A 27123-nucleotide genomic window follows, 5' to 3' on the forward strand; every position below is an offset into this window, starting at 1 on the left:
AACTTCCAGTGAGTGGGATTGCATAAACTCCTTTGGAAGGAAGCCTATTTTAGTATTTAAATAACCTTTATAAAAGGGGTGGGTAATTATGGTGTGTCTACACAGCAAAGTTATTCCGGACATTATTCCAAAATAACTATGTGAGCATCTGCACATGGATTCCATTATTTTGAAATAACCGACGGCTTATTCTGAGTTCTGTAAACCTCATTCTATGAATAACACCTATTCTGAAATAGCTATTTTGAGATAAGGCATGTGTAGATGATCCACTTCTCCTGTTTATCCACTGGCAGGCCCCCACACCGCTGTATTTACCTGCACCTCTGCAGGTCTGGGGGAATCACAGTTATGGATGTGGCCTATTGGCCATGGATCACCATTCCTGGCCAATAGAAGCTGCAATTGCCTGTACCTCCAGAGGTGCAGGAATAGTGACAGCAGGTAAAGTTCCCCTTACTTCTTTTCTCAAGGTTAAACATACTGGCTGTGTCTACACTGCCACGATCTTGCGCCAAAGAGGCCGCTCTTGCGCAAAACTTGCTGCCTGTCTACACTGGCCGTGTATTCATGCGCAAGTAAACTGACATTCTACTGTATGAAATCAGGGCTTCTTGCGCAAGAACTATCATGCTCCCGCTCAGGAATAAGCCCTTTTGCGCAACTGTTCTTGTGCAAGAGGCCAGTGTAGACAGACAACATGAATTTCTTGCGCAAGAAAGCCCTATGGTTAAAATGGCCATCAGAGCTTTCTTGCGCAAGAGAGCATCTACACTGGCATGGATGCTCTTGCGCAAAAGCACATCTCTTGCGCAAAATCACATGCCAGTGTAGATGCTCTCTTGCACAACTACTTTAACACAAGAACTCTTGAACTAAAGAGTTTTTGCGCAAGATCATGCCAGTGTAGATGTAGCAACTCAGTATTTTAGCCTATCCTTGTATGTCAAGTTTTCTAACCCTTTATCATTTTCGTTGCTGTCCTCTGGGTTCTCTTCATGCATTTGTTCATCTTTCTTTAAAGTACAGTACACCCAGAACTGAACACAGTAATCCAGCCCTGACCTCACTAGTGCTGTATACAGCAGTATAATTACCTCTTCTGTCTTACATATAACATTTCTGATAATACACCATGGAATATTAGCTTTTTTAGCAGCTGCATCACATTGACTCATGTGCAATTTGTGATCTGCCAGAAGCCCAAGATCCTTTTCAGCAGTTTTACTTCCTACCCAGCTATTTTGTAATTGTGCATTTTGATTTTTTTATGATTGTAGCTCTTTGCACTTACCTTTACAGAATGTCATTTTGTTAATTCTCAGGCCAATTCTACAAATCGTCTATATCATTTTGAACTCTTAGTCTGCCCTCCAAAGTGCTAGCAACTGCTCCCAGCTTGGTGTCATCCACATATTTAATAAGCGTACACTCCACTCCATTATTCAAGTCAATAATGAAAACATTCAATAGTACCGAAAACACAGGATAGGCCCCTGCAGGATCCTATTGCATATCCCCCTTGCTTGGCAGCAAGCCATTGACCGCTGCTCTTTGAGTAACGTCTTTGAAATTCACTATAAGAATTGCCAATACTGACTGTTGTGCTTCTACAATTGGGTATTCACCATCCTTTCCTCCTGGCATGGAACAATCAGGGTGTTTTACTTAAACTAGAGACCGTCTCAAGAACCCCACACATCTTAGGATATCAGCAAAGGCCCAGTGCCTCTACACAATTTCAAACAGACTTAAGTCCTGGTTGGGTATCTGCCTAGTGACTGCTTCCCAGCCGCATTTTTTCTGGTTCCTATCCTCCAAACATCTGTGGAGCCTTCACACCACAGTGCTATGGCAGAGAAGCTTCTCAGGTTCCCAGAAAAGGGAAGCCTGCTGCAGAGTTGGTACTCTTTCTCCTCAGCAAGTTATAGATGGTTAATTAAGCTCCCAGCTCCTTCTATTAGTGAAGGAGAAAATATGGTCCTGAATATGACCCCATTTCTTAAGTCACCATCAAAGTTTAAGATTTTGAAGCTGACACAGGGATTTAGCCATGTCACTTTTATTAGTTTAACTTGGAGGTGTATGCTTAAAGGGCTGCCTAATGAGCCCTGTGCAGGGGCTCAGAGCTGCTGTGGATGGAGCTGCTGAGGCCATGGCAGCTCCCTGCTGGGGCCAGGAGAGCACGCCTGTTCCCAGCCATGGCAACTACCTCGGGCTGGAGGAGAGGTGTGCTCTTCTGGCCTCAGCAGGGAGCTGGAGCAGCCATGCGCTCCTCTTGTCCCAGTTGCAGGACCAGATTAAGAAAGGAGATTTCAGGGCTGCAGCTATTAAAGCCCCTGTGTTCTGGGCCAGCCTTTCTTGATGTGGGTGCTACAGTTCCTCCAGGTGCTACAGTTCCTATTCCTCCCCCATCTGGAGCTGTGTTACTGTGGCCAACGGGTGCTGTGGGGGGTGGTGCCTGCAGATGAACACAGGGCAGGGTAGGCCACTCAGAACGCCATTCCCCTCTACCACCAAATAGGAGTTGCCCTAGGTAAGTGCCCTGCACCCCTCAGTCCCAGCCCTGAGCCCCAGTCCTGCACCCTAAATCCCTATCTCCCTCCCAGACTCTATACTCCAAACCAAAGCCCCAGCCCTGATCCTGCTCCAGCCCCCCAACTCCCACCCAGATCCCCCACCGCCACCTTGTGCCTTGAGCCCATTTCTTCACTCCAAACCCCTTGGCCCCCACATAGAGCCCCTTCCAAAATGCCCTAGCCCCAACCAAAGCCCTCATCACCCCCCAACCCTGTGCCCCCTCCCACACTCTAAATCACTCGGCCCCATCTCTGCCAGAGATCTTCCATAGGCAGAAGGAATTTTGTCATGACACCAATGTGGAGGTGATGTGCAGTACATCTTTATACTGGTGCACATAACAAAATTCATTCTGCACATTGACATACAAAAATTATGGGGACCACTGCAGAGTACCTGGATGTTCATCTGCAATAGTGGATGTTTTCTTGGTCACCCAAACTGACTTTTCTGCAGGTAAACTCTGATTTAAAATCATAACAAGAAGATAATTTTTTTTATTCCTTTCTTTATTTGGACAATTTATATACATATGTACAAAAACACCTATGCCTACTTTTTTTTTTTTACAAGTTCATGTGATTTACAAAACAGGACAGCAAAATAACTTATAAAGGATACGAATACTGTACAAAAATAAAACTGATTAAATTGTTGTAAAGGTTGGTATTTTACAGTGTACAGATCTTTAATCTGTAGTAAACCAGCATTTTGAAGAACACGCCCAGTCTGGTGTGTACTGAACGAAGTCCGTCTGCAAACTCAAAATAGAATGTAATGTGTTGTATACCTATACCTTTAAAGCCATGGCTTCTCTATGCAATAGTGAAGGGCTTTCTTAACTGAGGAGAGGAGCTGTCCTAACTTCAGCACTATTAAGTATTTCCCAAATAGTATGACAAGTACATATAGTATTAGAGAACCTGATTTTTCTTTCTCTTCCAACACCTGCAACAGTCTCTTACAGAAATTCAGTTTAAGATACATATGACTATCCTGCAATTTGTTTTGTATGTGAAATCCATTGTCTGTTTTCACTCAAAACAAACAAAAATATTTCTTCATGTATTTTTAGTGGTTAATGAACCATGTTAATCCCATCTGAACTGAGATACAGTATATATTAAAGCAAATTAGATGTTGCTTTCTTTTGGGGAATTTTTATAAACAGGGTCTTCTCACAAATATAGACATGAGTTTATACATTCCATTTTGTACCTGTGAGAGTACCTTACAATTTTTTTAGAATTTGAAAAGCAATTAACACTTGTTTAAATGTACATTCTGCCCCAAATGGTAAAGCTTCGTTGACTATAGCTTGACACCCATATCCATATTTAGGCTCTTGCTGGTAGCTAGTGGCCTGATTTTTGTTTTTTTAAGAGGTATTGCTCCCAACATAGTCAATATGAGGTAAGGACACTCAGCATCTCACATGATCAGTCCCTAATTTGCTAAGTACTGTACTTGTCCCACATAATGGCAACAGTACACATAGAACAACTGCTGGATTGTAGAACTGACTCTAAACTCTGTATTATATTTTTTGATAGAGAAGGGGAAGGTGAGTGTAAAAATATTACTTTGTGAGTTGCTGGGCTACCACATGGTCCTGACCCCAAGGCAGCAGTTACAGTACTGGTAAGCAGAATATGTTTTTTTACACTAGGTCAATAGAAATAGCCAGGCTACCTATTTTATTAGGAAGAACAAATGTCCCTACAACTTATTTTGGACACCAGAAATGTTTTTTTTAAATAACTGTTTCAAAAAGCTGAAACGGAGGTAGAAAGTGTGCTTGGTTTCCTGATGTCTTCATTGAAGAAAACTCCTCCCTTTTTATTCCACAGACTGCTCAATATCCCTAATGCCTTAAAAGCAGTTCTCTTTACATAGACTGAATTTCTAATGAACTACACAAGTGGAAATGCTATAGACAAACTGATCTCTAAAGCTGGAAGCCAGGTATAATTGTAGAAGAAAACATTCTACTTCTTAGTAGATTTTTGTTTCTTTCTAGGAAGCAAGCTTTTTCATCAGGTGAAACAAGAAGAAGAAAATTGTAGCTGCAAATGTACTAACAAGATTTTTTTATGTACAAAGTTTTACAAGAGGACCCAAATAACATCCCCAGCGCAACACCACTGACTTCATTGTGGTTAATTCAGAGATGAATTTGGCCCTAGATGCCTGTAATAGGGCTGCACCTCACCTTCCTTCTTTTGAAGGAGGGGTAAAACAAAAGACCAGGAGACTGTTTCTGGAAAGAAGTGTGTGTAAACATAATTCTCCACCATATAAGTGGATGAGGAGGAAAAATCCATAATAGTTTTTTAAAAGTTCATGCTTTTAACTTAAAGATGAAAACTCAGATAATATATTATCTTTAATTTTCCTTCAGTGATGTCTTAACTCCTCTTAAAGAGCAAATCATACCTTTTAAATAAATGTAATATTGCCATTATAATATGTTGTACATGATACACAAGTACTATACAAGGTACCTAGTGGTGAGGTTCATGCCATAAGGAATGTTATGACATGCCTTCTCTATTGTAGTTCTAATTATCTCATGATTTCCCCCTAAACTCTATATAACAGCTATGAAAAGATAAAGAAGCCTTAGCTGTTTCCATTACCATAGAATGCTCTTAAGGAAAGGTCTAGTCTCTCCATAGTGCGCACAACTCCCACTGGAATTTATAGGAGTTGGAAAGTGTATGAAGAGTATAAACCTTTAAGGCAAGTATAAGAATAGGAAAAAACTTTTAAAAAGCAGCAGTTTCTAAAGATGGTAGCTGTTGTTATGCATCCATTCAAATAAAACAACAGAACAAAGCACTGTTAGTGGCATTTATATAGTACAGTATATATTATCAAATGAAATTATAGGAACAATTCAGAGAAGTATATTTCTGTTTTCATACTCCTGCCACGTTATTTAGAATGACTTTTCTGGCAACTGAATAATAGAGCTAAAGGTGTGTGATGTCAGAAGTCGTCTTGAGTTTTGTTTTTTGCTTAAACTTTCAGCTTATTAGACACCGTTTTATTGGAAAAAAATCCAGACGTGTCGTTTATACAAAGAAATTAGACCCAGTTTTCTTTATAAATGTAACTTACTTTTGTGTATCAAACAGATAGATTAGTAACACATGTAATGCATTTCTTAACAGTCTTTAAATGATGGAGCATTCTGAGATAGAAGTGAACCCACTTCTAAAGTGTGTTCTATGGAGTTTTTACTTGAATTATTTAAGTGACTTGGAAAGTGGTTTTACTAAACAAATTTTAAATACAAGCAGCATTACATTGTTCAACAAAACATGTTTATGACACAGCAATCACAAAGACCTTGGAATCACTATTGTGGAGTCACAGGTCAGACCACCCAGTCAGACATATATACACCAGTGTTGATTCTTTAAGTTACAAAAGAAATTAATCATCTACTCTGATCCCCATCTCTGCCCCCCACCTCACTTAGCAGTCACTTGTTTAAGACTGTTGTTATCAGCACGGGGGACAAATTATTCTGAATTTCAGCTACATGTGCTTTAAAATGCAAGTAGGGAATATTAATTATACAGTGGCAGACTTCTTGTGCTGATCAGTTATGCCTTTACCAATGTCTTTTTTCCCCCAGTGTAGTCCATCATTCAAAATGAGGTGGAGTTGGACTTTTTTGTTCTCTTGATCATACTTGGATGAAACTCAGTGTGGCGACGGGCGTGCTTTGTCAGGTGATCACTCCTCATGAACCGCTTCTCACAGAGAGGGCATCTGAATTGCTTTTCACCAGTGTGGGTTCTGTAGTGTCGAGTCAGCTCATCTGAACGAGAGAACTTTTTAAGGCAATCGGGCCACGTGCATGGGAATGGTCGTTCACCTGTAGGAAGATGGTGGTAACAAAAGTAGAAAGTTTAGAAGGAAAAAAAACAGGAATCAAGATGACAGCAGAGTAAAACCAAGCAACACTCAGAGCTTACACATACATTGATAAGCTTACACACATGTTGCTTATGACAATTAAGGCTGCATTAGAAGATTCTCCACCAACTCTCACATAGAAAGCAGGGATACCACAGGCGCTGACTTCATGAGTGCTCTGGAGCACCCATGGGAAAAAAATATTGGGTGCTTTGCACCCACTAGCAGTCCTGCCAGTCAGCTCCTCTCCCTTCCCCCCAGTGCCTCCTGGCAGCCAGTGTTCAGTTGTTAAACAGCATGTAGGAGATGCTGCAGGGAAGGGAGAGGAGCAGAGATTAAAGTAAGGGGGTGTGCCCTGGTGCACAGTTCTGAGAAGAACTGGCTGAGCTACAGCAAAAGCCAGCAGGGAGCTATTTAAAGAGCTGACAGGGACCTGGGCTGTGATAGGATAGTGCCTGTAAGAAATTTTAAGTTCCTTTCACCCCTGAGTGCTCAGAGAAATGGGCATCTACATGGTTTGTTAGTCTTTAAGGTGCTGCTAGACAATTCATTGTTTTTAAAGTTTTTTTCAGTTACAGACTAACTCGGCTACCCCTCTGAAACCTGTATGACAGTATGTTATTGACAGCACTGCAGGCAAAATGAAAGTGGCAAAAAATGCAGGATGCTTTTCCCTTTCCTTGGTATTTCCATGACTTTCATGTTGTCAGTTTGTGGGGAGTGTCCTAGAGCAACCTTATCTGTCACTAAATTAAGTTTTTGTGTGTTCATTTCCTAATGTTTTATACAGGGTTGAAGTACTTGAGTGAATTGGTCCCCAGGGGAAAGAAGCTAATGGCTGAAATATAACATATCTGTATTTTTATGTCCTGCTATAATTTACATATTGCAAGAATTCATTTTATAGTCAAGTATTAATGTGTGAGATATTGTCACTTTGTATCAATTAAATAAACCAGTTTTTTAAAAAGGAAAATCTGAAAGATAAACTGTGACGTGCAACCAGAATAGCCCCTCACACAGGTCAGCAGCAAACTTTGAACCCCCTTAACCCTCAAACCCAATCTCTACTACTAGAGCTATAGGAGTATTTGCTACCTCCAGTCAGGTCAATCATAATTATGAGGGACTTATACATCCCCAAGGGGTTACTAAACTGTTTACCAGAGAATAGAATCATACAGGAGATCCTAGTGACTATCACTGGGTCTTGAAAGAGAGTTTAGAGTTAAAGACAGACTAACCAAAGCAACATCAATCTGAAAGGCTGTGTGGCTAAGAGATGCTAATTGGTCTGGTATTGTTAATCCTGTCGTCTACTTCTGATTGTGCCTGCAGTGACCTTGTACAATGTCTCTTTTAACATATTTTGTAAAATGACATGTTAATTCCTACTTGTCTTCTAGAATTGGGTTTCGTGGACTTGATGGATAATAAGGGTGGTGAGGTTCATGGGCATATAACTCTCACTCAGTAGAAATGAAATTTGAATTTCTGATGTCCAGCTTCCCTGAGGTTAGAGGAGTATTGGGTACAGATGTGTCTCATGTTCTCATTCTCTCTCACCTGCAAGTGAACATCCCTGCTCATTACAGCAAGGTCAGTGTAATGCATTTCTTTTCAGTTACAGGGAAAAGTTTAAAACTGATGTCAATTAAAGAACCTTATTAATACAGAATCGGTTACAGATGCATGAAGAGAAACATGTGATGCAAAGCACAGATCCCAGAGCAATTTTGTTGTCTTTCAAAAGATGTTGGAAAACAGGTGAGACAATCCAGTGTAAAAATACAGAAAAGGGGACAGTCTGAAGCTGACTAGTCTCTGTAACAATTTTAATTAAATTGCCATTAAAAAATATACAGTGTTAATCTTTTATAGTCTGTTTTGGGCCTTTGCCATTTTAATGGATTTATACAAAACAAAGGTTTTAAACTTACACTGAAAACTTGTGATTTGTTTTTAAACTATGAAGTCAAGACCAGCAACTCCATAATATTACCTTTTATACTCTGGCTTATCTAAAGCACTTTAAAACGATGCTAATACTTGAGATGAAATCCTGAAGTAGTCAATGAGTTTTGCCAATGACTTCAGTGGAGCCAGAATTTCACCTTAGATGCACAGTGACAATGTAAGCAAAATGCCAATTTGTTTCCATGAATAGGTCATCTACAGCGGTTTAGAAAAAAAATTAAGCATATGCTTAATTTTATTTACATAATGCTTAAGTGCTGTCCTGAACAGGGTTGCTTTTCTGAATCAGGGCCTAAAATCTGTTACTTCTTGTTGGTTTTCTAAATTGAGACAGAGAGTCCCGATTAGGCCACTAGTATTGTGGGATCTTTAATTTTCACCTTTTCACCTGCCATTGTGGTAACCCCCAGCGCATTAGTATGGGATACCTTGCTATAGACACTTAGACCTGTGATGATGAGTGCAACATAAAGAGCTACATAGGACAAAATGACTAGAATTTGGTTTGTGTGAGTTGTATCCAAAAACTTGGATTGGCTTTCTCTTTGCTTTCTGAAGCATGCCAACAAACACCCTCAAACATGCGATGGTTATTTTTTGAATACACAGACTCCTCTTATATTCCTGTTCACTAAATCAAATTATCTGGAGTTGTGAGAAAAGAAACTGAAGGGGCGCACACATCCCCGACACAGTTCCAAACAGAGAAAAACAAAACTGCTCAATCTCCTGGTTAGCTGCTTGAAATCAATTCAGTTCAACCACCTCGGTTGAAAATTTAACTTCCCTTTATCCTCAAGTCCATCAGTATGGACTGGTATGCTTCTGGGCGTGGGGAGAAAAATCCATTATCTTAACCCATAATGCATTACTGAATACTTTCAAAAACAAAGATGTCAAGAATGCAGTAACCATCAGAAGGGTCTTAGGCTCTCACAGGTTGCGTTCACAGATACCAAAATCTTAAAAATGAATCAGTGAAGATGGCACGAGTGGGAAGGAGTTAGAGCTAAAGCAATAACTAGAGGAAGAAGGAGAACTAGAAAAAGAAAGTATCACAAAGGCCCTAAGATGTCAAGGAGAGGATGACCAACAGCATAAAAAGCACCAAAGAATTTAGGGAGAATGATAATTGGAGTAAACTCTCTGAGGTTTGGCCAGAGAATGGTGGGTTTAGACAATAGTCTCTATGAAAACATCAGAGCTCAATATGCAGGCTCCAATCCATGGAGGCTAAGCACTGTAAACTGCCCTTCTGATTGGTTGGGCACACTTCTATCACATGCATTGTTGTCTGCAATACTGTCTGAGAGTCAGAGTGTAGGGAACAAACCAGGCCAAGCTATCATATAATTCTAGAAACTCTATACAAGCCAGAGAGTAGCTACTGAGGATGGTCCAAGCTGTATAATCATATAAACAGGAAGCTGCAGTGATGGACTCCTGAATGTACTCAGTGAGTTAGGTGCTCTTTCCTACCGATGCTTACAATCTATGATGCAGTTTTCAGCTCCCTGATGATGCTGATCACCTGTGCACATTGTGCTCTTGTCCAAAAGTGCGTGAGTTTCCACAGCAAATGGATATTAAGAGATTAGCAGGGGTACAACATTCCTAGTTCACATGAGTGGTGCTCCTCCTCCAAAGATAAGATGACCTTTGAATTAGCACTGTGTGTTGTTTCTGGTCTGAGAATAAGGCATCAGCCAGCCAGAGATGTAACAGGCTAGTTTTGTCAGACATGTCAGCTTGTCATCGAAGGAGCTAAGTGCGCTAGCACATATAGATGGAAGGCTGGGGTATAATTTAAGCTGTCACTAATAATGTGTAGGAATACAATTCTTCATGTCAACAGGCTGAATGTGACAACTGCTCTCCAGACCATGGAGCCCTATTCAGCTACACCAAACAGCAGTGCCAATGCAAATGAAGAAGGACCAAAGTTAAACTCCCAACAGCTTTCATGTCAAGGCAGCATGGGAAAAGATCTTCATTTTCAGGAGTCTCAAGCGAGGCTATTATGTTAGTTTGATAACTAGAGGGAATTTCAATATCCATCCTGGGACATAGATTAAGATGAATTGATTGGCAAGGCAATTGTTTAAATGGCAAATGATCGCCATTGGCTAAGTTTCATGAAGAATTCTTCACCGCCACTGGAATATATGGTCAAAATAGCAGCATGTACTTCTTGGCCTGTGTTTCAAGAAGGTCACATTGAACAAAAGTGGAGCCCACATGGACCCTCGTTTGGAAGGCCGTTGTGTAGATATGTGGGGTGACTGATTTTTCTCCCCAACTTGCAGAATGTAGCTTTGATTGTTGGTCATTTCTTTAATGAACTGCACTATCAGTCTACAAGGAATATTTTGCAACAGCTTGGCAATTAGCTTAATGTGCCACAGAGTTGTAGCCTGCTGTCAGATCCATATGGACTATGCCTACTCTTTTTCCTGACTCACATGCATTTTCTGTGTTTTAGAGTATCTGCTCTTGGGTTCATCCTGCCTCCACCCTGAATGTAAGGAAGCTGAGGACCAACTACCTTGCTACTTCACATCAGGATTAGTCTCTTCAACAGCTTGTAAATAACACAGAGCAGAGAAATTGATCAGGGTCTGTTAGTGGCTCCTCTGGCATGGGAACAGCTAGACTTTGCCCTGCACCTAAGTACAATGATTCAAAAATAAAAGTAGCCAATTTTTTTAGAATTGGCTCAAAGTAAGAGAGAAGCTCGTGGATGTAATCTATACCAGGAGCCTTGTCAGGCTGCAGCCAATATATAGCCAGCTCGAGCTCTTGATTGGTAAAAGGAGCCATCAGGTCAGGTTCATGTCTACACTTAGAACCTTCCAACCACCATTTTAACTGCACAGTTGAAAGCTCTGGCAGTGCCACTGACCTATCTGGGATGGAGTTTGCTGTCACCAGTATTCTCTCTTGTCCAGGTGAGAATTTCTGCTCCGTCTCTAGCTAGTTTGCTAGACTTTGTGACTGGAATGCATGACTTTTAGTGAATGTGGTAAAAGCTAAGTCTAATGGATGCAAACACTCACTTAGATCAAGTATTATGAAGTTTAGTCTTCTAGCTAAGTGGCATGTCTTGGGAGCTGTCAGACATTTCTGCCCAGAATGAAAAGGATATACAAGAATGCTGTGTATGTTGTTAAACTAGGACTCTTAGGATGTGTCTAAACTACATGGCTCTGTCGATGGAGCCATGTAGATTAGGCGGATCAGCAGAGGGAAATGAAGCTGCAATTTAAATAATCGCCACTTCATTTACATTTAAATGGCTGCCACGCTGAGCCGACAAACAGCTGATTAGCTGTTTGTCAGCTCAGCGCGCTAGTCTGGATGCTCCCGTGCCGACCTGAAAGCCCTTTATCGACCTCCCCATTATGCCTCGTAGGATGAGGTTTACTGGGGAGGTCGATAAAGGGCTTTCATGTCGACAGGGGAGCGTCCACACTGACCCGATTTGCCAACAGACAGCTGATCGGCAGAGCGGGGCAGCCATTTAAATGTAAATGAAACCGCAATTATTTTAATCGCGGCTTTATTTCCCTTTGCCGAACAAACAAATCTACATGGCTCCGTCAACGGAGCCATGTAGTCTAGACGTACCCTTACATCTTACAGGAGTGGATCATGACTCTGAAACTATCTTGATTTAGAGTAAGTCCAGAGAAAGACTGGCCCTTGGTCAAAGACGAATGAAAGGAGTAGCAAAATAGCGAGTCACTCTAGAGCACCAGTAGAAACGGAGAGAAGCCATGTGTTTGAATAATTCTACCCCTTGGAGCTCTGAATATCGTTATCCAAGTTTCTCCGTTTCTAAGACCACCTTGTACATTCACACACACGTCATGATTGCATTTATACTACAGAATGGAGTTGTTGTGAGTTCACAGTGCAGAGCATTGGTGTTGTGTGTCCATGTTAGCCATCTTATTTTGGGTTAAGGTCTACCCCAGATGTACTCAGGGATGTCAGTTGTGCTGCCCATTGAGTGCCCCTCTCTCTCACTTTCTGTATCAGTGTCCTAAAGCACTGTCTTGCAGGATGTTTGGAAATGCATACTGGGACTCCAAGAGAATTGTGGGAAAAGAGGTCAAAATCCCATCAATTTTTGGAAAGCTCAGCAATAATCAGGACATAAACTTAAAATGGAAGTCAGGCTGAAATGTCAGAGCTCATTCTTTGCTCAACCAGAAAATTTTCTGCTGGAGCTCCTAAAATATAATTACTTGTGTTTGGTAGAAGAGGCCATATATGGTATCTCTGCATTACCCATGGATAATCAAAAGGCCCTAACCACCAGCCTATAATAAATATTTCTGCCCCTCGCCTCCCCCCACCCCCACACACCCAGGACAAACAATTTTAAAATGTCAGGTTCATTGTTAAGCAGAATGGGAACATTTTTGATGTCTTAAATGTTGTGGAACAGAAAATTCATTTCCATTCCTGTCTCATATAGATGTTAGCATAAGTTTTTAGTGCATGATACAGGAAAATATTTAAACTTTGGACTCTTGAGAGCAGATAGAGATAGGGGAAGAGACCATCTTCTTGTCCAGAGCTTGTGATTCTGTGAGCCTGTAAATCGACTGCTCCCCTTGGCCATGAAGCCCTACTCAGTGCTCAACGAGAAATAGTAATTAATTGACTGATTTGACAGAGGCAATGTGGTAGTGGAGTGTGCATTTAGAAAGCTTTAAACAAGGTAGAGATGTCTTCTAACGTGCACTGATAGTGCAAACGGCAACAGGAGGCATCATATCTGCCCACTGCATTCTGCACAAAATTTGTGAAAGCAACAGGGAAGTTTTAAGAGACTGTGGAATGAGATACTTGCAGCAATTCATGCACAGGCAGACGAGCACTGCCAGTGGAATCTGTAACACATGTTAATGCTGGCTATACCAGGAATGTGAACTAAATGAGTAAGATCTTGCCAGGGTAGTGTAAAGAGGAGGAGGTTGTGATAATGATCATTCTTCCTGTTTCAAGCCTAAAGTATTAGCATGTGCTGCCCTTAAATGTCTTTGTTTCCTTTGGTGGCAGTGGGTTTCATCTTGTGCGCATATTGGCTTGAGACTGGTAAAGAAGATTATGGCATAATGGAGTGGTGATGTAATAAGAGTAAATTAAAAGTATGTTTTCTGGATTCTTAACACTGAAATAAATTATGCACATTTACTTTATTTAAAACCAGAAACATTCAAGCTGGCTTCAATGAGTAACCAGAGAAAAACAAATCAAGCACACACAGATTTGGGTAATGGGGCTATAGGACCATAAAAGCATGTTCTGCATACTCCAGTGTTGTCCTGTTCACCACCAGTGTTCCATGAAATTACCGGAGAGGGAGCAGATAGGAAGGAGGTAGTCCAGTATGAGGTGCTGCAGTTCTGTATGATAGCATCATGCTGAGGTGACTGAACAAGGCAAATAGGTACAGGGTGATGGGAGAATGATGTCAGCTGCCTTTGCTTCTCCACATATTCTCTTTGAAGAAGTTTTCTGTGGACTTCTTGAGCGGCAGCTTCATTTTTCTATCATGTCAGATATATTCCATAATTGATATTCTGTCCTCTAGCCTAAATTGGTCTTGTTTTTCAAAAAAGTGTTCAGTCCTTTGTGATCCCATTCTGTGATGTGCCAGCATTTCCACACGGGGCCTGGCTTCAGTCGGGCCATCTGAAATAAGAAATAAGTAGAATGTTAATGAGCTAATTCATGACATTCCAGGGTTGTCTATAGCAAGGAATATAATACAAGTAACAACTTCTGGTACCTTTCTCATGCCAATGCCTACTTACAGCAGGATGCTCTGCACTACTATTTAAGATAATCACATACACTAATATTTCTCCCCCCAGATTAAAACCAATTGTTAAGCAGGAGGAATGAAAACAATGTGTGCAGGGGTAGGGCTTGGTAGCTATAGTTCAATGGGACTAATAAAGGGTAGAAAGAACCTTTGTGCTGAGGATTCCAGAACAGGAAAGTTTAGTTTGAACAAATTATGGCAAAGTTGATAATCCTACAGTTGAGTTGTTCTACTGGCTAAATATATGTTCTGGGCCTGAAGAGTGTAGTTTAATTGCTCAGACTGAGCACTGATTTTTTTTATAAAATACTTTCAGGGATTACTCTGCGTGGACTGGAGAAAATTATAGTGAAAATACATGGATTTCTCTTCTAGATTTCTGTCCTACCTTTTCGGCTGCCAGTAGTGAGGTTTAACAGAGTCATTATTCCACATCCTCACTGGCAGTTAGTATAGAGCAGCTTGTTATCACGTAATGCTGATGCCCGGGTCTCATACATTCAATAGAAAAGCAGAATGAAATATAATTGCAGTGTGATAAGAGCAGAAAGCTAAACAGATGCTTTTGTCTGTTACATGGGCTGAGACAATGTCATGTACGTGGTGGGATCATGCTGCTCATTATACAGTTTCTTGTAATGCTCTTCTGCTTTTACATTTAATACATTTCAGAGTTTGTTTGACTCTTGGAACAGGTTTTCCTTTCTTTACCTCCATTTTGTCTGGTCATGTGACATCTGAGCCAGATGACACTACATGCCTACCCTTACTTTGGCATGTGGCTGTGTAGACAAAAGCAGAGAATTATGGTGAGTTTGTTCATCTTGACAGAATCGAGAGAAGTTCAACCAGGAGGGGAGGGAATGTAAAGGAAGCAACCACTTAACTGTGGTGCCAGATCCAGGGAGAACGGAATCTTCTAGCATCATGTGAGATTATAACCACTCACTGTAAGAGTATGATGCTTGAAAGAACCCAAGAACATGTTCCCACAGTCCCCAAACATGCAAAACCAATACTGATTGCTATAAATAATAAAATCCAATGTACCTTGTGTGCTCCTTTGTCTCCTAAGTTCACCCCAAACTCTTTGGCTGCTGTAGCCAGATCTTGAGCTTCTCCAAAGCAGTCTTGGAATCCCGGTAAGGTCTCAGACATTTCGTGGTCCTGGCCCAAATCCCTTGTCATGGATTAGGCTATGATGAATATTTGTCCTTCCTCTTTTCCAGATCTCCCAGGTGCTAGGAGTCTCAGTGCCATCCAAAGTACCTCACACACTGTAGATTGATGAGTACCAAAAATACTTTCCAATTCACTAGGAAAAAAGGCAGGTTTTCCTCTGTAGCCCAGACTGGGTGCAGTTATCTGAGGCCTTTGTGCATTGCTCCTTTGGCCCTTTTACATTTGTCTTGATGTTGTTTCTCCCAAATGGGTGATTCTCTGCCACACATTCTATTTGTGTCATACAGTCATAATCCAAGGTTTTCCTAATTAGAGTACAAATGCAATTGAATCTCACAAGCACCTGGGTATCTGCTTCTGGCCAGCTGGCAGCATTCCTACACAATAACTTTTTCTTTCTGAAATGTGTTTCAAGATTGGCTTGCTGAAACACAATAACTGCAAAGCTATGGGTGCTGGCAAAGAACAGCACACCATGAGATTACAGGTATGCAGTAGTAGGCAAGGTATATCTGGAGAACTTGATCCTGAATCAACAAAGCAGAAGAACTAGGTCAAACAGCGATCTTCTGTGGTGGCTAGTGCTCTGTGGGACAATGATGGAAGGGAAATTTGCACCATAGAGATTATTACACCAGCCTTTGATATCTGCACTGACACTGTATCAACGGACAATAGCTAGTTTTGCTTAGAGCAAGTACAATCCACAGTGTGGTATGTTCTTGTGCCCTTTAGAGAGCAATTTTGTGTGCAGATACGTGACAGGTGTGCTGAAGGTGTGCTGCTAATGGCAGTTAGTTTGCCAAATTGATTTAATATAGGGAAGAGCCAAAGCCACAACATACACATAATCACCAAACGTAATATCAATATGCTACATGATTCCTTCAGTACACCTCTGCACAAATTTACACCTGTTGTCTCTATATTCAGGAGTACAAAACATTGTTTTCATCATTGTCTATGAATTCCCTAGCTGATTATTTATTCATGCACGTGCGCTAGACTATTCAACAGGACAACCTGAGACTCTGTCCGTCTTAGGTTTTTATAGGGTGCAAGTCACTATAATTAGCATCAGCGCTCTAGCCATTAAAAAAGAGCCGGAATGCACCATTTTGCTGAATGGGTGCAACCACCAATAGTACAAGATGAAGAATGAAGGTAATAACCACTATTGTTAGTTTATTTTACAATTAGCAATAGTATTGGAACGCCATTCTGGTTCCCCCAAAAAAACTGCCAGCATGATATTTCAGAACATTCAGATACAAGAGTGTGACCTGGCATCTAAACACAGGGTTAAAACAAACATCAGATAATTTAAAATGAGCCCTATTCTTGCTATCCTAGGACTTGGCCATTTAAACTTAACTTGGTTTTTCCCCAACACTTTCTGCTTTTTCAGGTTTGGCAGCTCTATCAGTGAATGGGGAGGATGGTGCGATATTGCAGTGCACTGAACTAAAGGGGAATGTACTCCCCTCAGCAACCCCAATGGTTCTGCACAGGAACTGACAAAATCAGGTGAGAAAGAAATATACTAAGTGGTCTCCAATACCAAGGCACAACAGGGTGCAATAACTCCTTAGAATCAACACTTCCAATATGTCCTCTGCTGGCAACAGGAGTTACATTGTTGATGTGAAAGGAGAAAGTAAAGCAGTTGAAGTCCAGCCACTTTGTTGTTCTCCGCTCCCCTTCCACATGTGCTTTTCCTTGCTGTGATGGGTAGTGTGACCACTAACACTGGTTAATAATTTTCCCAATGAGAAATTTAATTAAATACTTAATTATTGGGTTTTTAAAAATTGAAATACAAAAAAGCATCAAAAATCTACTAGCCTTTCAAGCAATGTAATCAAATATTATCAAATATGACAATTTTCTCTTAGACAGAAAACCTGTCCATTTGTTCTGATAACAATACAAACTTTCACATTTGTATAAATCCCTGAGAATAATGGTTTCACACATTTTTATCAAGATGCCCTGTGACCACTGTTATCTTCAGCCATATTATAAAGGTGCTACCTGTGTAACGTGTCTCGACTAAGAAACTTAAACTGTTAGATTTCAGATTGTTTCCATTTTAAACTCAAAAGACAATGAATGCTCCAAACTGCCCATTAAAATACGCATTTGTATTGTCTCTGACAAACTTGGGATACTTCAGAAAATAAATGGGAAAGTAACGAAGTCAGGAGCAGCCTAAAGAGGTAAGGGGCCTGGTTATCTGGTGCAGTGTTTGTGTTGTGGCATCAATCAGTTGCCTTTCTCTTGTGACAGAAATGCTGCTGTAAGCTTTCCCTCCGGACAGCAGAATACAGATCTGTGGTTCCATGTCTCTGCCCTTAACCTGCCACTGAATATCATTAAGGGCAAAATGTCAAAGGAGGCATTTAAGGGCATAACTGCTGTTGTATTACAAATCTCTTGCACTGGTTCTGACTCTCCTGTTGACATGGGTTGTTCTAAGGCCCTATTGAGGAGGCAGAGAATGTGTATGCCTCATCATGCACTTTATAGCACTCTCTAGGAAATCTTATCTTCCAAGCACTTATAATACAGGGAAATCCTTGTTCATTATGAATATTTGATACAAAGATCATCAGCCAAACCTTAGGAGCAAGTGCACCTTGCTACATGGAGCACTCAGGACCTTTAGTCTCTCTGGCTTCTAGAGATATAAAAGAGTAGTTGAATAGTTGACTACCCGATAAATGTAGGCTTATTGGGTAGTTGAGTTGACTATTCACATTCTCCCCCCCTGCTGCCTCTATATCAGAGGCAGGAAACAGAGGGGGAGCAGGAGCCAGTGCTGGGGGAGCCAGCTTAAAAGCCAGTTCCCCCAGCAGTGTCTCTGCAGTGCGAGGGGGAGGAGCAGAGATGCAGCACGGGACCCAGTGCAAGCCAGGACTGAAGCAGTCCTGGCTCGTGCTGGGTCCTAGACCTATTCCCGCTGCAGCTCTGCAGTTTAAATGTAGTAGGAGCTGGACTGCCTGCACGCCTGGCCCCTACTACATTTAAATTGCAGAGCTGCAGCGGCCCCTTATCAACTAATCGTGTACTCGATACACAATTAGTCATTTACTCAATACTTAACATCCTTACAGGGTTCCTAACTGAGGCTTCTTCTAACCCTATAACAGACAGCCCACATAATTAGCCTCTTGCTACCTATACTGCTTCTCATTTCCTCTCTTGGCAATTAGTGGTGATGGTCTCTCCCATGTGGCATGTGTCCATTTACTGGCTGTCCTTGTTCACACCCTCCTTCTTTCACCTTTCAGATATATATTTTAATTAAAACTTTCTAAAAAGACTGTTCAGCCCCAGCTCTACCCTCATTAACAATATAAATTGACAACAAAGACTCTGTATTGCCAAACGAATGCCCCGTGCTACTCTAAATCAACCATCCACCCACTTCCACCTGGACTCTCCTCTGCACCGGAGACTTCAGCCCTGACTGCCCATCTGTCTGCAACTGCATCTCCTATGTGGTTCTATGCTTTCTATGCTACTCTCTGTGCATGGTATGGCCTTATGGCATTTATCTGGAAGAACTGTACCCTTGTCATATTCAAGTCTCTCCTGAAGCCTGACCTCTGTCATGATGGTTTTGGGAAAGCTACCACTGATATCAAGTCTGAAAAGTAGTTTGGGTATAATTTTGCATATCCTATTTTCATTATATGTATATATGCACATTCTAAAGATTAATTGTATGTGTACTGCATCCTTCCTGTAGCCTCAAGGCAGAGAGAAAGTCTTTAGATTGTGGTATCCTTGAAGAATATGGTCAGGCTCTCTCTTCCATCAGAAAAGTCCCAACCACTTCATAGGTGCTACAAGAAATAATTCATAATACTAATTTTAGTGATGTCTTGGGTTTCAGTCCAAAATCCAAGACATCACCAAAATTAAATATTAATTGTCAAGCTAATTTTGAGCAGGAGTCATGAAACAGGCCATAAGCATCCAGTCCTCAGATGGCTCCTTTTGGAGTCTGCAAGAGGGGCTGGTTTGAACTAGCAGTTAAGGGGATAAAAGAGTCTGCATGTTAGTAATAATTATCTGATCTGTAGTTCCCTCTTCTTGTAACTTAGTCTGGTATTTCATCCCTCATTTTCTATCAGCTTGTACAACATGTGCCAGTGTGGTTTTAATTTCACACCAATACAACATGCACATAAGTAGTCACTAAACTTTTTTAACTTACTTAGTGAGTATACATGAGTGAAAGGGGATATTTATATTAGTAAGACACAGACCATGGGTACAATGAGTAGACATTCAGAAACCGTTTTTCAAGACAGAATAAGATAAACATTCAATATTTACAATGGCAGCCAGTAACTATTGATGAGGATCTATTTTAACTAAGAGTGCTAACGACTGCAAAGGCAGTGAGAAATCAAATCTTTGCCTAGGAAAGCAAGTTCACATTAGAAATGCCAGGCTGATTTTAAGGGTTCATGAAATGATGGACAGCAACTTTTTTGAATGAATGAATCACTGAAGATGGATAGTTAACTTTATAATGTGTAGTCATGTCTATTCCTGGTCAATCCAATCCAGAAATACATAGCTGTGGCTACGGAATGTATCACTCTTGGAATGACTTCAAATCTGCTACATGCATTTTATAATTATTTGCAGAGTTCAAGAATCCTATTTGCCTAGGGGGTATTGTCTTGATTTCCTTTAGTGACTTATCTGTTTTGCTCCCTTTCCAAAGATAGGACTGGAGTAATCCTTGATTTATAAGTACAGATTTTAGGTGAACTTAGAGGCTACACACGGCTTTTTCAGTTCTCCCATTCATGAAGTAATTCTTTTGATGAGTATCATTTACTATTCTATCAGCTAAAGGTAACTCTGCTTACACTGGAAAGAGCTGAGAGCTTATTACCCTACACCACAAATATTCAGCTATATTCATATTTAATGACCGAAAACGATACTGTTATTAGCATTAACCTTTATTAGATTTCCATGGGTATCCACTTCATATCTGGCCTAGGTAAATCCTATTCCACTTAAAAACCGACTTGTTATAACAAAACTAATGATAGGAATTTTGAAGCAATGTAGTATGTTAATTTACATGTCAGCATGCAGAATGCAATATGCCAGCTGATATGTACATCAGAACAAGATGGATTTCTGGGAACAAATTGGAAAGATGCTGTCATTTCCTTTGTCTATTGCAAGCCACAAATTTGCAAGTCTTCACCTACATTTAGCTACCATATTTCTGATTATGTATTAGACATGAAATAACGGGTCAGACACCACACAGGCCCTAGGGTAGGTTAAAGGACTGAGAATGGTGGGCCTTTTTTTTTAAAATCTAGTTTTTTGATAAATGGCTTTCCCTTCCTAGGCCTTTCTCAAGTTTCTATCTGTATCTGTGAGCTGGAAATGGGCAAATGGAGTATTTTTTCTTCACACAGTTCACCTCTGAAGCTTAGAAATCCACAAAGTTCACTACCAGGAAGATAACTAGGAGTTCAGGTGAACTTTCCTTCTCCATAAGGTTCTATGGCATTACCAGCCCAACAAGTTAGAGCATGACTGCACTCCTTTCCTTGGTCCTATAGGCAATCAGTGAGGTTCCTTAATTAACCTGCTGTTGAATGACATGCCACCATTCTCCTTGTCCACCTGTCCTCCCTGAGCTGAGTAGCCCTATAGCATGGAGAGCACAAGACAGGTAATCAAACTCAGGTCTACCTTATTGTAATGTACAGTAGTATTGCTAGGCTAAAGGGAAATCTTGTTCAACAGGAGTTTAACTGTAATTCTGAATTAGCCATTTTCTTTCATAAAACTGCTCTTCATGCATAACTATTACCGCAGTGCCCTGTGGTAGATCTTCTGTGATTAAAAATCTCTTCTCTTCCTACTGCCACCATTTTATAGAAAGCTCAGAAAAGAACCAAGTAATCTACAAAAGAGATACTATATGATTGGAAGGATGTTGGTGTCCTCTGACTTTAGTCTTGCACTTATGCACAACTCTTATTTACAGCAACTTTTAATCAGTCCTGTGCACCAGCTTTGTCTACTATTGCAATGTACATGTGTTGCAATGGTTTCATCCAGACATGAATTAAAAGGACGTATGACGGTTTTTTTAAAAAGCTGACAATGACTATCTTTATAATTTTTGAGGGGTGTGTAGGGACAGCTGAATTACTATAGCAGATCTTTTTTAAACATTTATTTATTTATTTATTTTACTGTCCGGTTAATGTTTTGCCATACTATCTCACCCACTTGAGGTAGCATATACAGTCTTATTAACTTAGTCTTGGTGAAAAACACCATTGTGACACTACTGAAGACCGATGTCCTCTATGGAACTAATGCAGTAGTCCCCTTGTTGCCCTGTCAATTTGACCCAACTGTGTCCTGTCCCCCCGACCCCACCTAAATAGGCCACCTGTAGAGTGTGGTTAAAAATTAGGTTAAGGGTAACATTTTTTAAATTGCCAAGTGATATGATAGGGAGCATATTTTCCCTGGGAAGTCATGGGACTAAGGCCCATATCCTTAAAGGTATTTAGGTATTGCTCCGCTCAGTGTCTGACAGCGAAAACCCCAAGCAGACAGCCAGAAATGCTCTGTACAATGCAGGGGGAGAATTAGGCACCTAATGAAGGGATTTTCAGAAGCCAGTCGGCAGAACTGAGAGTTGTCTAAGCTAGCCAGGAATGAAATGCTAAGGAGAGGTGTGGCCCTTAGGCACTAGTTGATGACTGGTGCATCTGGCTTAGAGATTGGGTTCTGCCAATCAGGACCCTCAGTCAGAGTCAACAGCTCCTAGAGTTAGGCACCTAAGCCAGATCAGCCACTTAGCCAGTGTCCTACCAACCAAAACACTCTCACTTCCTCCCCTGTTCATGCTTGATACCTTTCTCCCACTCATTCTACATTCTCTGTACCCCCATGTGTCTTTTGTATGGCACTATGCTGCTCTTCCACCTACTGATGACCTGTTTCAGCTGTTGATTCTAACAGGTATCAGGTCTCCAGACATGTTCAGAGCATGCCTATCAGTCCAGGCCCCATTGGCAAGACAAGCCTCCCCCCTCTAATCTCATTTGGGGGCTTTGTCTTGGGCTGGAGCTCTGAGCAGCTCTTTAACTGTGGGGGGTAGCTTTGCAAATGCTGGTCAGTGGCAAGGCAGTTAGGAGATTTAGACATCTATGGAATGAGGTGGCAGCTCAGGGGCAACTTTGAAAATGCTACTGGCACCTAAATAGTGAATTCACAGTTCTGGGTCCTAAGTCATCTACATGTTTTTGAAAATCTTCCCCTCACTCCATGTCCATGGAGTCCTTGGTCTCTGCTGAGTTTGCCAATAAAGGCGTCAGTTTGTCATGATGGAGTTTGTCTTCTGTGTGAGAGAGAAAGGGAACACAGTTTGGCAACTCATCCACTATAAACTAGACTGAGACAACCAGTTAATTCCATATAGGCCCAACCAGCCATAATGTGATAATTTACCTTTACCAGGACCAACCTATTCTGCATTCAGAACACTGTTGTAAAAAATGAATAGCTCTGTAACTCTGTATTACCAGTATTTTGAGCCATCCATTCCCCTCATGGGAACAGACTAAAATAATGATGGTGAACAGGTGCCATCAAAACACAAATTGTAAAGCTGATGGAATGCACATAGCTTTGAAAGTTAACAGAGGTTGAGATTTACCTTACATCTGATCTTTAATAACAGCTGTCCTCCTTGTTAAGTATGTATCAGACTCATGTGCTTGTATTTTTTAAAAATAAGCCAATTTCTCTCCTAATATAAATGGGCAAGATTTCATTGAAGTCAATGGAAGTGTGCCCATTTACATCAGCAGAGAATTTGCCCCTCTATTCTTGCTGTGCTTATTGGAGGAAAAAAGCATTTATTTAAAAGCATTTGTTCATTAAAAATATGCTCAATACCTTTACAAAAATAGTCTGCTGTAAAAGCAGTGTTGTAAAAGAAATGGCTATAGTGATGGTGGCTGTCATAATTTACGACCCAGTGTGCTGTAGCCTTATGCCAGCAGGTCTGATTTAAGAGGCTTACATAGAAGATGGACTGGTATATTAGAATTATAACCACCTAACAACTTTCCTTCAGTATATCTGATTAATCAAAGTGTATTTGTCTTGTCAAGGATGGTTGCAATTCTAAAGCTGGAGTTTTCCCTGCCTTTGGCCTCATCCATTTTTCATATTTTAGCTCATTCATTACTAGATCTTTCACATTCTGATTCATGTAGGTGTTATAGTTTACATGTTTCCTTATGAGAATTCATAAAATTCGTCATCAATCCACAACCTCAAACTGACCACGCCCTTAATATTATAGTGGAGCTCAGGGGGACAGGTCCTAACACACAGGATGAATAAAATGAAGCTCTGAAATCTGACTTGGTAAGTAGCTAGTCAGAAGCTATCCCCTATCTTGTCAAAAATTCTATGTTGTACTAAGCAATGTTATTTTAAAACTCTCTGAAGGCTCCTGCCCAAATGTAAATGCAGTTTGGCAAGCACAAAAACAAGCATAAGGCTGGACGAACACAGAGAATTCCCTAAAAGGCTTTACTGCCTATGGGTGTGCAGCTTCCTTGCAATTTTTGGTTAATTCTTGCTACTCTCATGGAAGCAGATTATACCATTTGAGTCTAAACAGCTCCTCTACTGGTCTGATCCTCTCAGTGTCACAGATACAGGGAAGAGGGGGGAAAAAAACATCTTAATAACATGACAAATCACAAGAACACCCTTTCCTTTCTGCCCTATATGGTCCATGCAATTTCTGTAACACACTGTGCTTTCATAGACTGAATGTAGCCAGAAAGCCATTGCATTCACAGCTAATAACAAGGATGAGAGACAAAAATGGAGGATGGGAGAAAACACGTTAAATAGTAAAATAATCTCTAAGGAGTTCAAATCAGGACAATCAATTTTTAACATAAATATGTGTCTATATTTTCAGCATTTAAGAACAGAGGTTAATGTTCATGACTTAAAAGCATGACTTAAATAGCCAATGCTGCCCTGGTCACCCACTGGGTTAACCCCAACATCCCCCCTCTGTAATTGAGAGACCACAGCTAACCTGTATGCACTCTGTAATGGGCTTTAAGATGGGAGGATTTTCCATAGACTTTGCCACATCCACTGTATGGACACTTGTGTCTCTTTTCAGTGGATAGTTTCCCCTTTGCAGGCACTCCACTGTGGAGAAGAGAGAGAGAGCTGGGCACACTGCCAGAATCTTGTCTTTCCACTGGGCTGTGGGAAGGGCTCGACCCAGATTCAGTAGTCACGTCGCTGTCTGATCCTACATCCTCATCTGGACTTTCTACACTGTCACTGCAGATGGAAGGGGTTGGGAGGGGTCTGTACTTGTTCAGGTCCAACAAGCTTTTAGCAATTGTGACCAATGTGCAATAATCCTTCCAGGCATCCCTGGGGTCATTTAGGTCCTTGGTCACTTCTTCATCAGGCATTTTCAGTAGCTCTGCATCCTGAGCCCCCTGTTCCTGTATCACAGAGCGATTGGAAATGGAAACCAGACACTGAGCAGCAACAAAATCCATGTAGGCAACTGCTGACATTCTGCAGACGAGTAACCACCAGAGAACCAAAATCCAGGCACCGAAACTTCTCTGTCGTACCCCCCGGGTTTTTTTATTCAGCACACTGGGTGCCTTCAGCCTCTCAGATCAGTAGAGGGGGGTGGGGCGCTGTGCGTTGGTATCCAAGCAAGGAGTCGAATTCAGCCACTGGTTTTTATATAACAATCCATGACTCCAAAAGCAGCATCCACAATCTGGTGCTACACTGGGGCTTCTCGCACTCCTAGCCCCCTTATCCGTGATCACCAGAAACTCCAGATTTCAATTCAATCCCAATGACGAGCACTTTGACGGGCTACAAGAAGGCTCTCTTGGAAATACTGTCACTAGTGGTGATTTCAAGTAATTCAGCGTTTTAAACGGACTCAAGGTGTGTCCCCCCCCTCCCGCCCCAACAAAATCGCAGGAGTTGCTCAGGAGATGCACCCAGCCGCTTTCCCTTCGTTAGAATTCCCTGCACATTCACCCACTCATCAAGACGCTCTGTTGAAATAGCAGACAAAGCTCCAGGTCTACAAGACACTCGCCCCCCCTCTGCCCACTGCCTGCTCCACTCCCCCCTCGCCTGCAGCTCCTCACTGTTCCGGCATGCTCTTGCTCAGTAACAATTTCGCAGAATCCCATCACGTAAGGTTCCAAGCCCCCCACCAATTGGTCAGCGGGGAGGGTGATTCAACTCTGTTTACCTTCTCCCCCTTCCAGTCAGAAGAGCCTTTTTGCATGAGAGGTGTGTCTATAAACGAGGAGCCCGGCCAATCCTAATGTTCCCTCCCAATGCCTCGTGCTACTCCGGGAGTCTTAATGCTGCGATTTAAAAGGGCGATGAAGGAAGAGCCCTGAAAAACAGATCAGCATCATAACTTAGTCTGCAGCGCCAGCCTGAATGAAACTCTCTAGCGAGCTTCTTCTGACTGCACCTTCATGATCCTTCCAGCTGGGCTAAATCCCTTCCCTTTGGGTTAAGCGCTCAGCCCTCCCTGCCTACCAGGTTTGCAAGTTTGTCTTTGCAGCACTTATCGGGTTAACTGCCTAGCTGAAAGTCCTACAGTCCCAGCAACCAGTTGGCCAATCGAAAGTAAGTTGACTGATGTCACTAACATTGGTTTAGCCAATCAGAAAGAAATTCCAAAGAGGGCTCAATACTTGTAAACCTAGAGAGCAGGAGTGGGAGACCCGATCGGGAGTGTGCTTGTCGTGGGAGTTTAGACTGCAGACGTATAGGGCGAAAATAAATGTAAAGTCACTGACCTGCAGCCACCTCTCCGCCCCAGTTAAAATCCTATACATTCCATTCCAGGGAGGTTTTTTTAAACTGAGATAGGACTCTACTGGATTTCTGATATGCTTAAAAACGTCCAGCAGCTGCAAACCTTAAACAGTAGTAGTGTTTGATTTTACAGAGTCCAAGAATCCAATAGCCATCTATAGGAAATGGCACGATCCTTGCCCAGATTAATGTAAAAACTAGTATCAGATGGAAACAAAGAATGAGACAAGTTAATGGGAAAAAAACAACAAATGATCTGGTAGCACTTTATAGACTAACAAAAAGTGCTACCAGACCATTTGTTGTTTTTTTCTGTAACAGACTAACTCGTCTATCCCCTGAAGTTAGTGGGAGTTAGAGGAAGGACAGGGCAAAAGTCCATAATGTACACAATTACTCATGGAAAGAGAAACCCATCATGATCCAGTAATTGAAAGTTTGGCTAATTTCTGGATTTAGGGAAAGAATTGCAACTTTAAAAATAGTTCTTTGGCCTCCTTTTATAAAATATCAATAGAAGGGTTACACTTCAAAATATGCTAAATTTGTCTTAAGTGAAGTTACTTCAATGTGCACTGTATTGTGTAAACTTCCCGATGCATACTCTAGGTACCTAAAATACAGCAAATAAAGAGATAAAGATTTAAGGTAATTTCTTAAGGGTGCCCACTGTAGCCAAGGAATGC

General features: G+C 41.3%; 1 protein-coding gene across 7 annotated transcripts; it reads right to left on the reverse strand.

The window, feature by feature from the left end:
• Nucleotides 1-3059: 3059 nt before the first annotated feature.
• On the reverse strand, nt 3060-25879 carry KLF9 (KLF transcription factor 9). Of its 7 annotated transcripts, none has more exons than XR_012904668.2 (3): nt 24648-24788; nt 15377-16094; nt 13676-14193 (listed from the first exon to the last, which is right to left on the reverse strand). XR_012904668.2 is itself a non-coding variant. In XM_006137837.5 (2 exons), the coding sequence occupies exons 1-2, from the start codon at nt 25147-25149 to the stop codon at nt 6240-6242; spliced, it is 732 nt and encodes a 243-aa protein (XP_006137899.1). In that variant the 5' UTR covers nt 25150-25879; the 3' UTR covers nt 3060-6239. The 7 variants fall into 7 exon arrangements, 1 of the variants encoding a protein (XP_006137899.1); XR_333023.5 differs by having other exon boundaries at nt 15377-22919; nt 24648-24787; XR_003087072.3 differs by having other exon boundaries at nt 15377-16035; nt 24648-24786.
• Nucleotides 25880-27123: the final 1244 nt, after the last annotated feature.

This window comes from Pelodiscus sinensis, chromosome 6 (assembly GCF_052426305.1).
Source record: "Pelodiscus sinensis isolate ZL-2025 chromosome 6, ASM5242630v1, whole genome shotgun sequence".
In the NCBI taxonomy this organism is placed as follows: Eukaryota; Metazoa; Chordata; order Testudines; family Trionychidae; genus Pelodiscus; species Pelodiscus sinensis.

What these genes read in the sequence shown, in the direction of transcription:
- KLF9 (XM_006137837.5), bottom strand. Translation starts at nt 25,149, where the DNA reads ATGTCAGCAGTTGCCTACATGGATTTTGTTGCTGCTCAGTGTCTGGTT. An exon ending in CCATTACAGAGTGCATACAG is followed by an intron (nt 6,470 to 24,647) that starts GTTAGCTGTGGT and finishes ATCTTCCTACAG; the next exon opens with GTGAACGACCATTCCCATGC.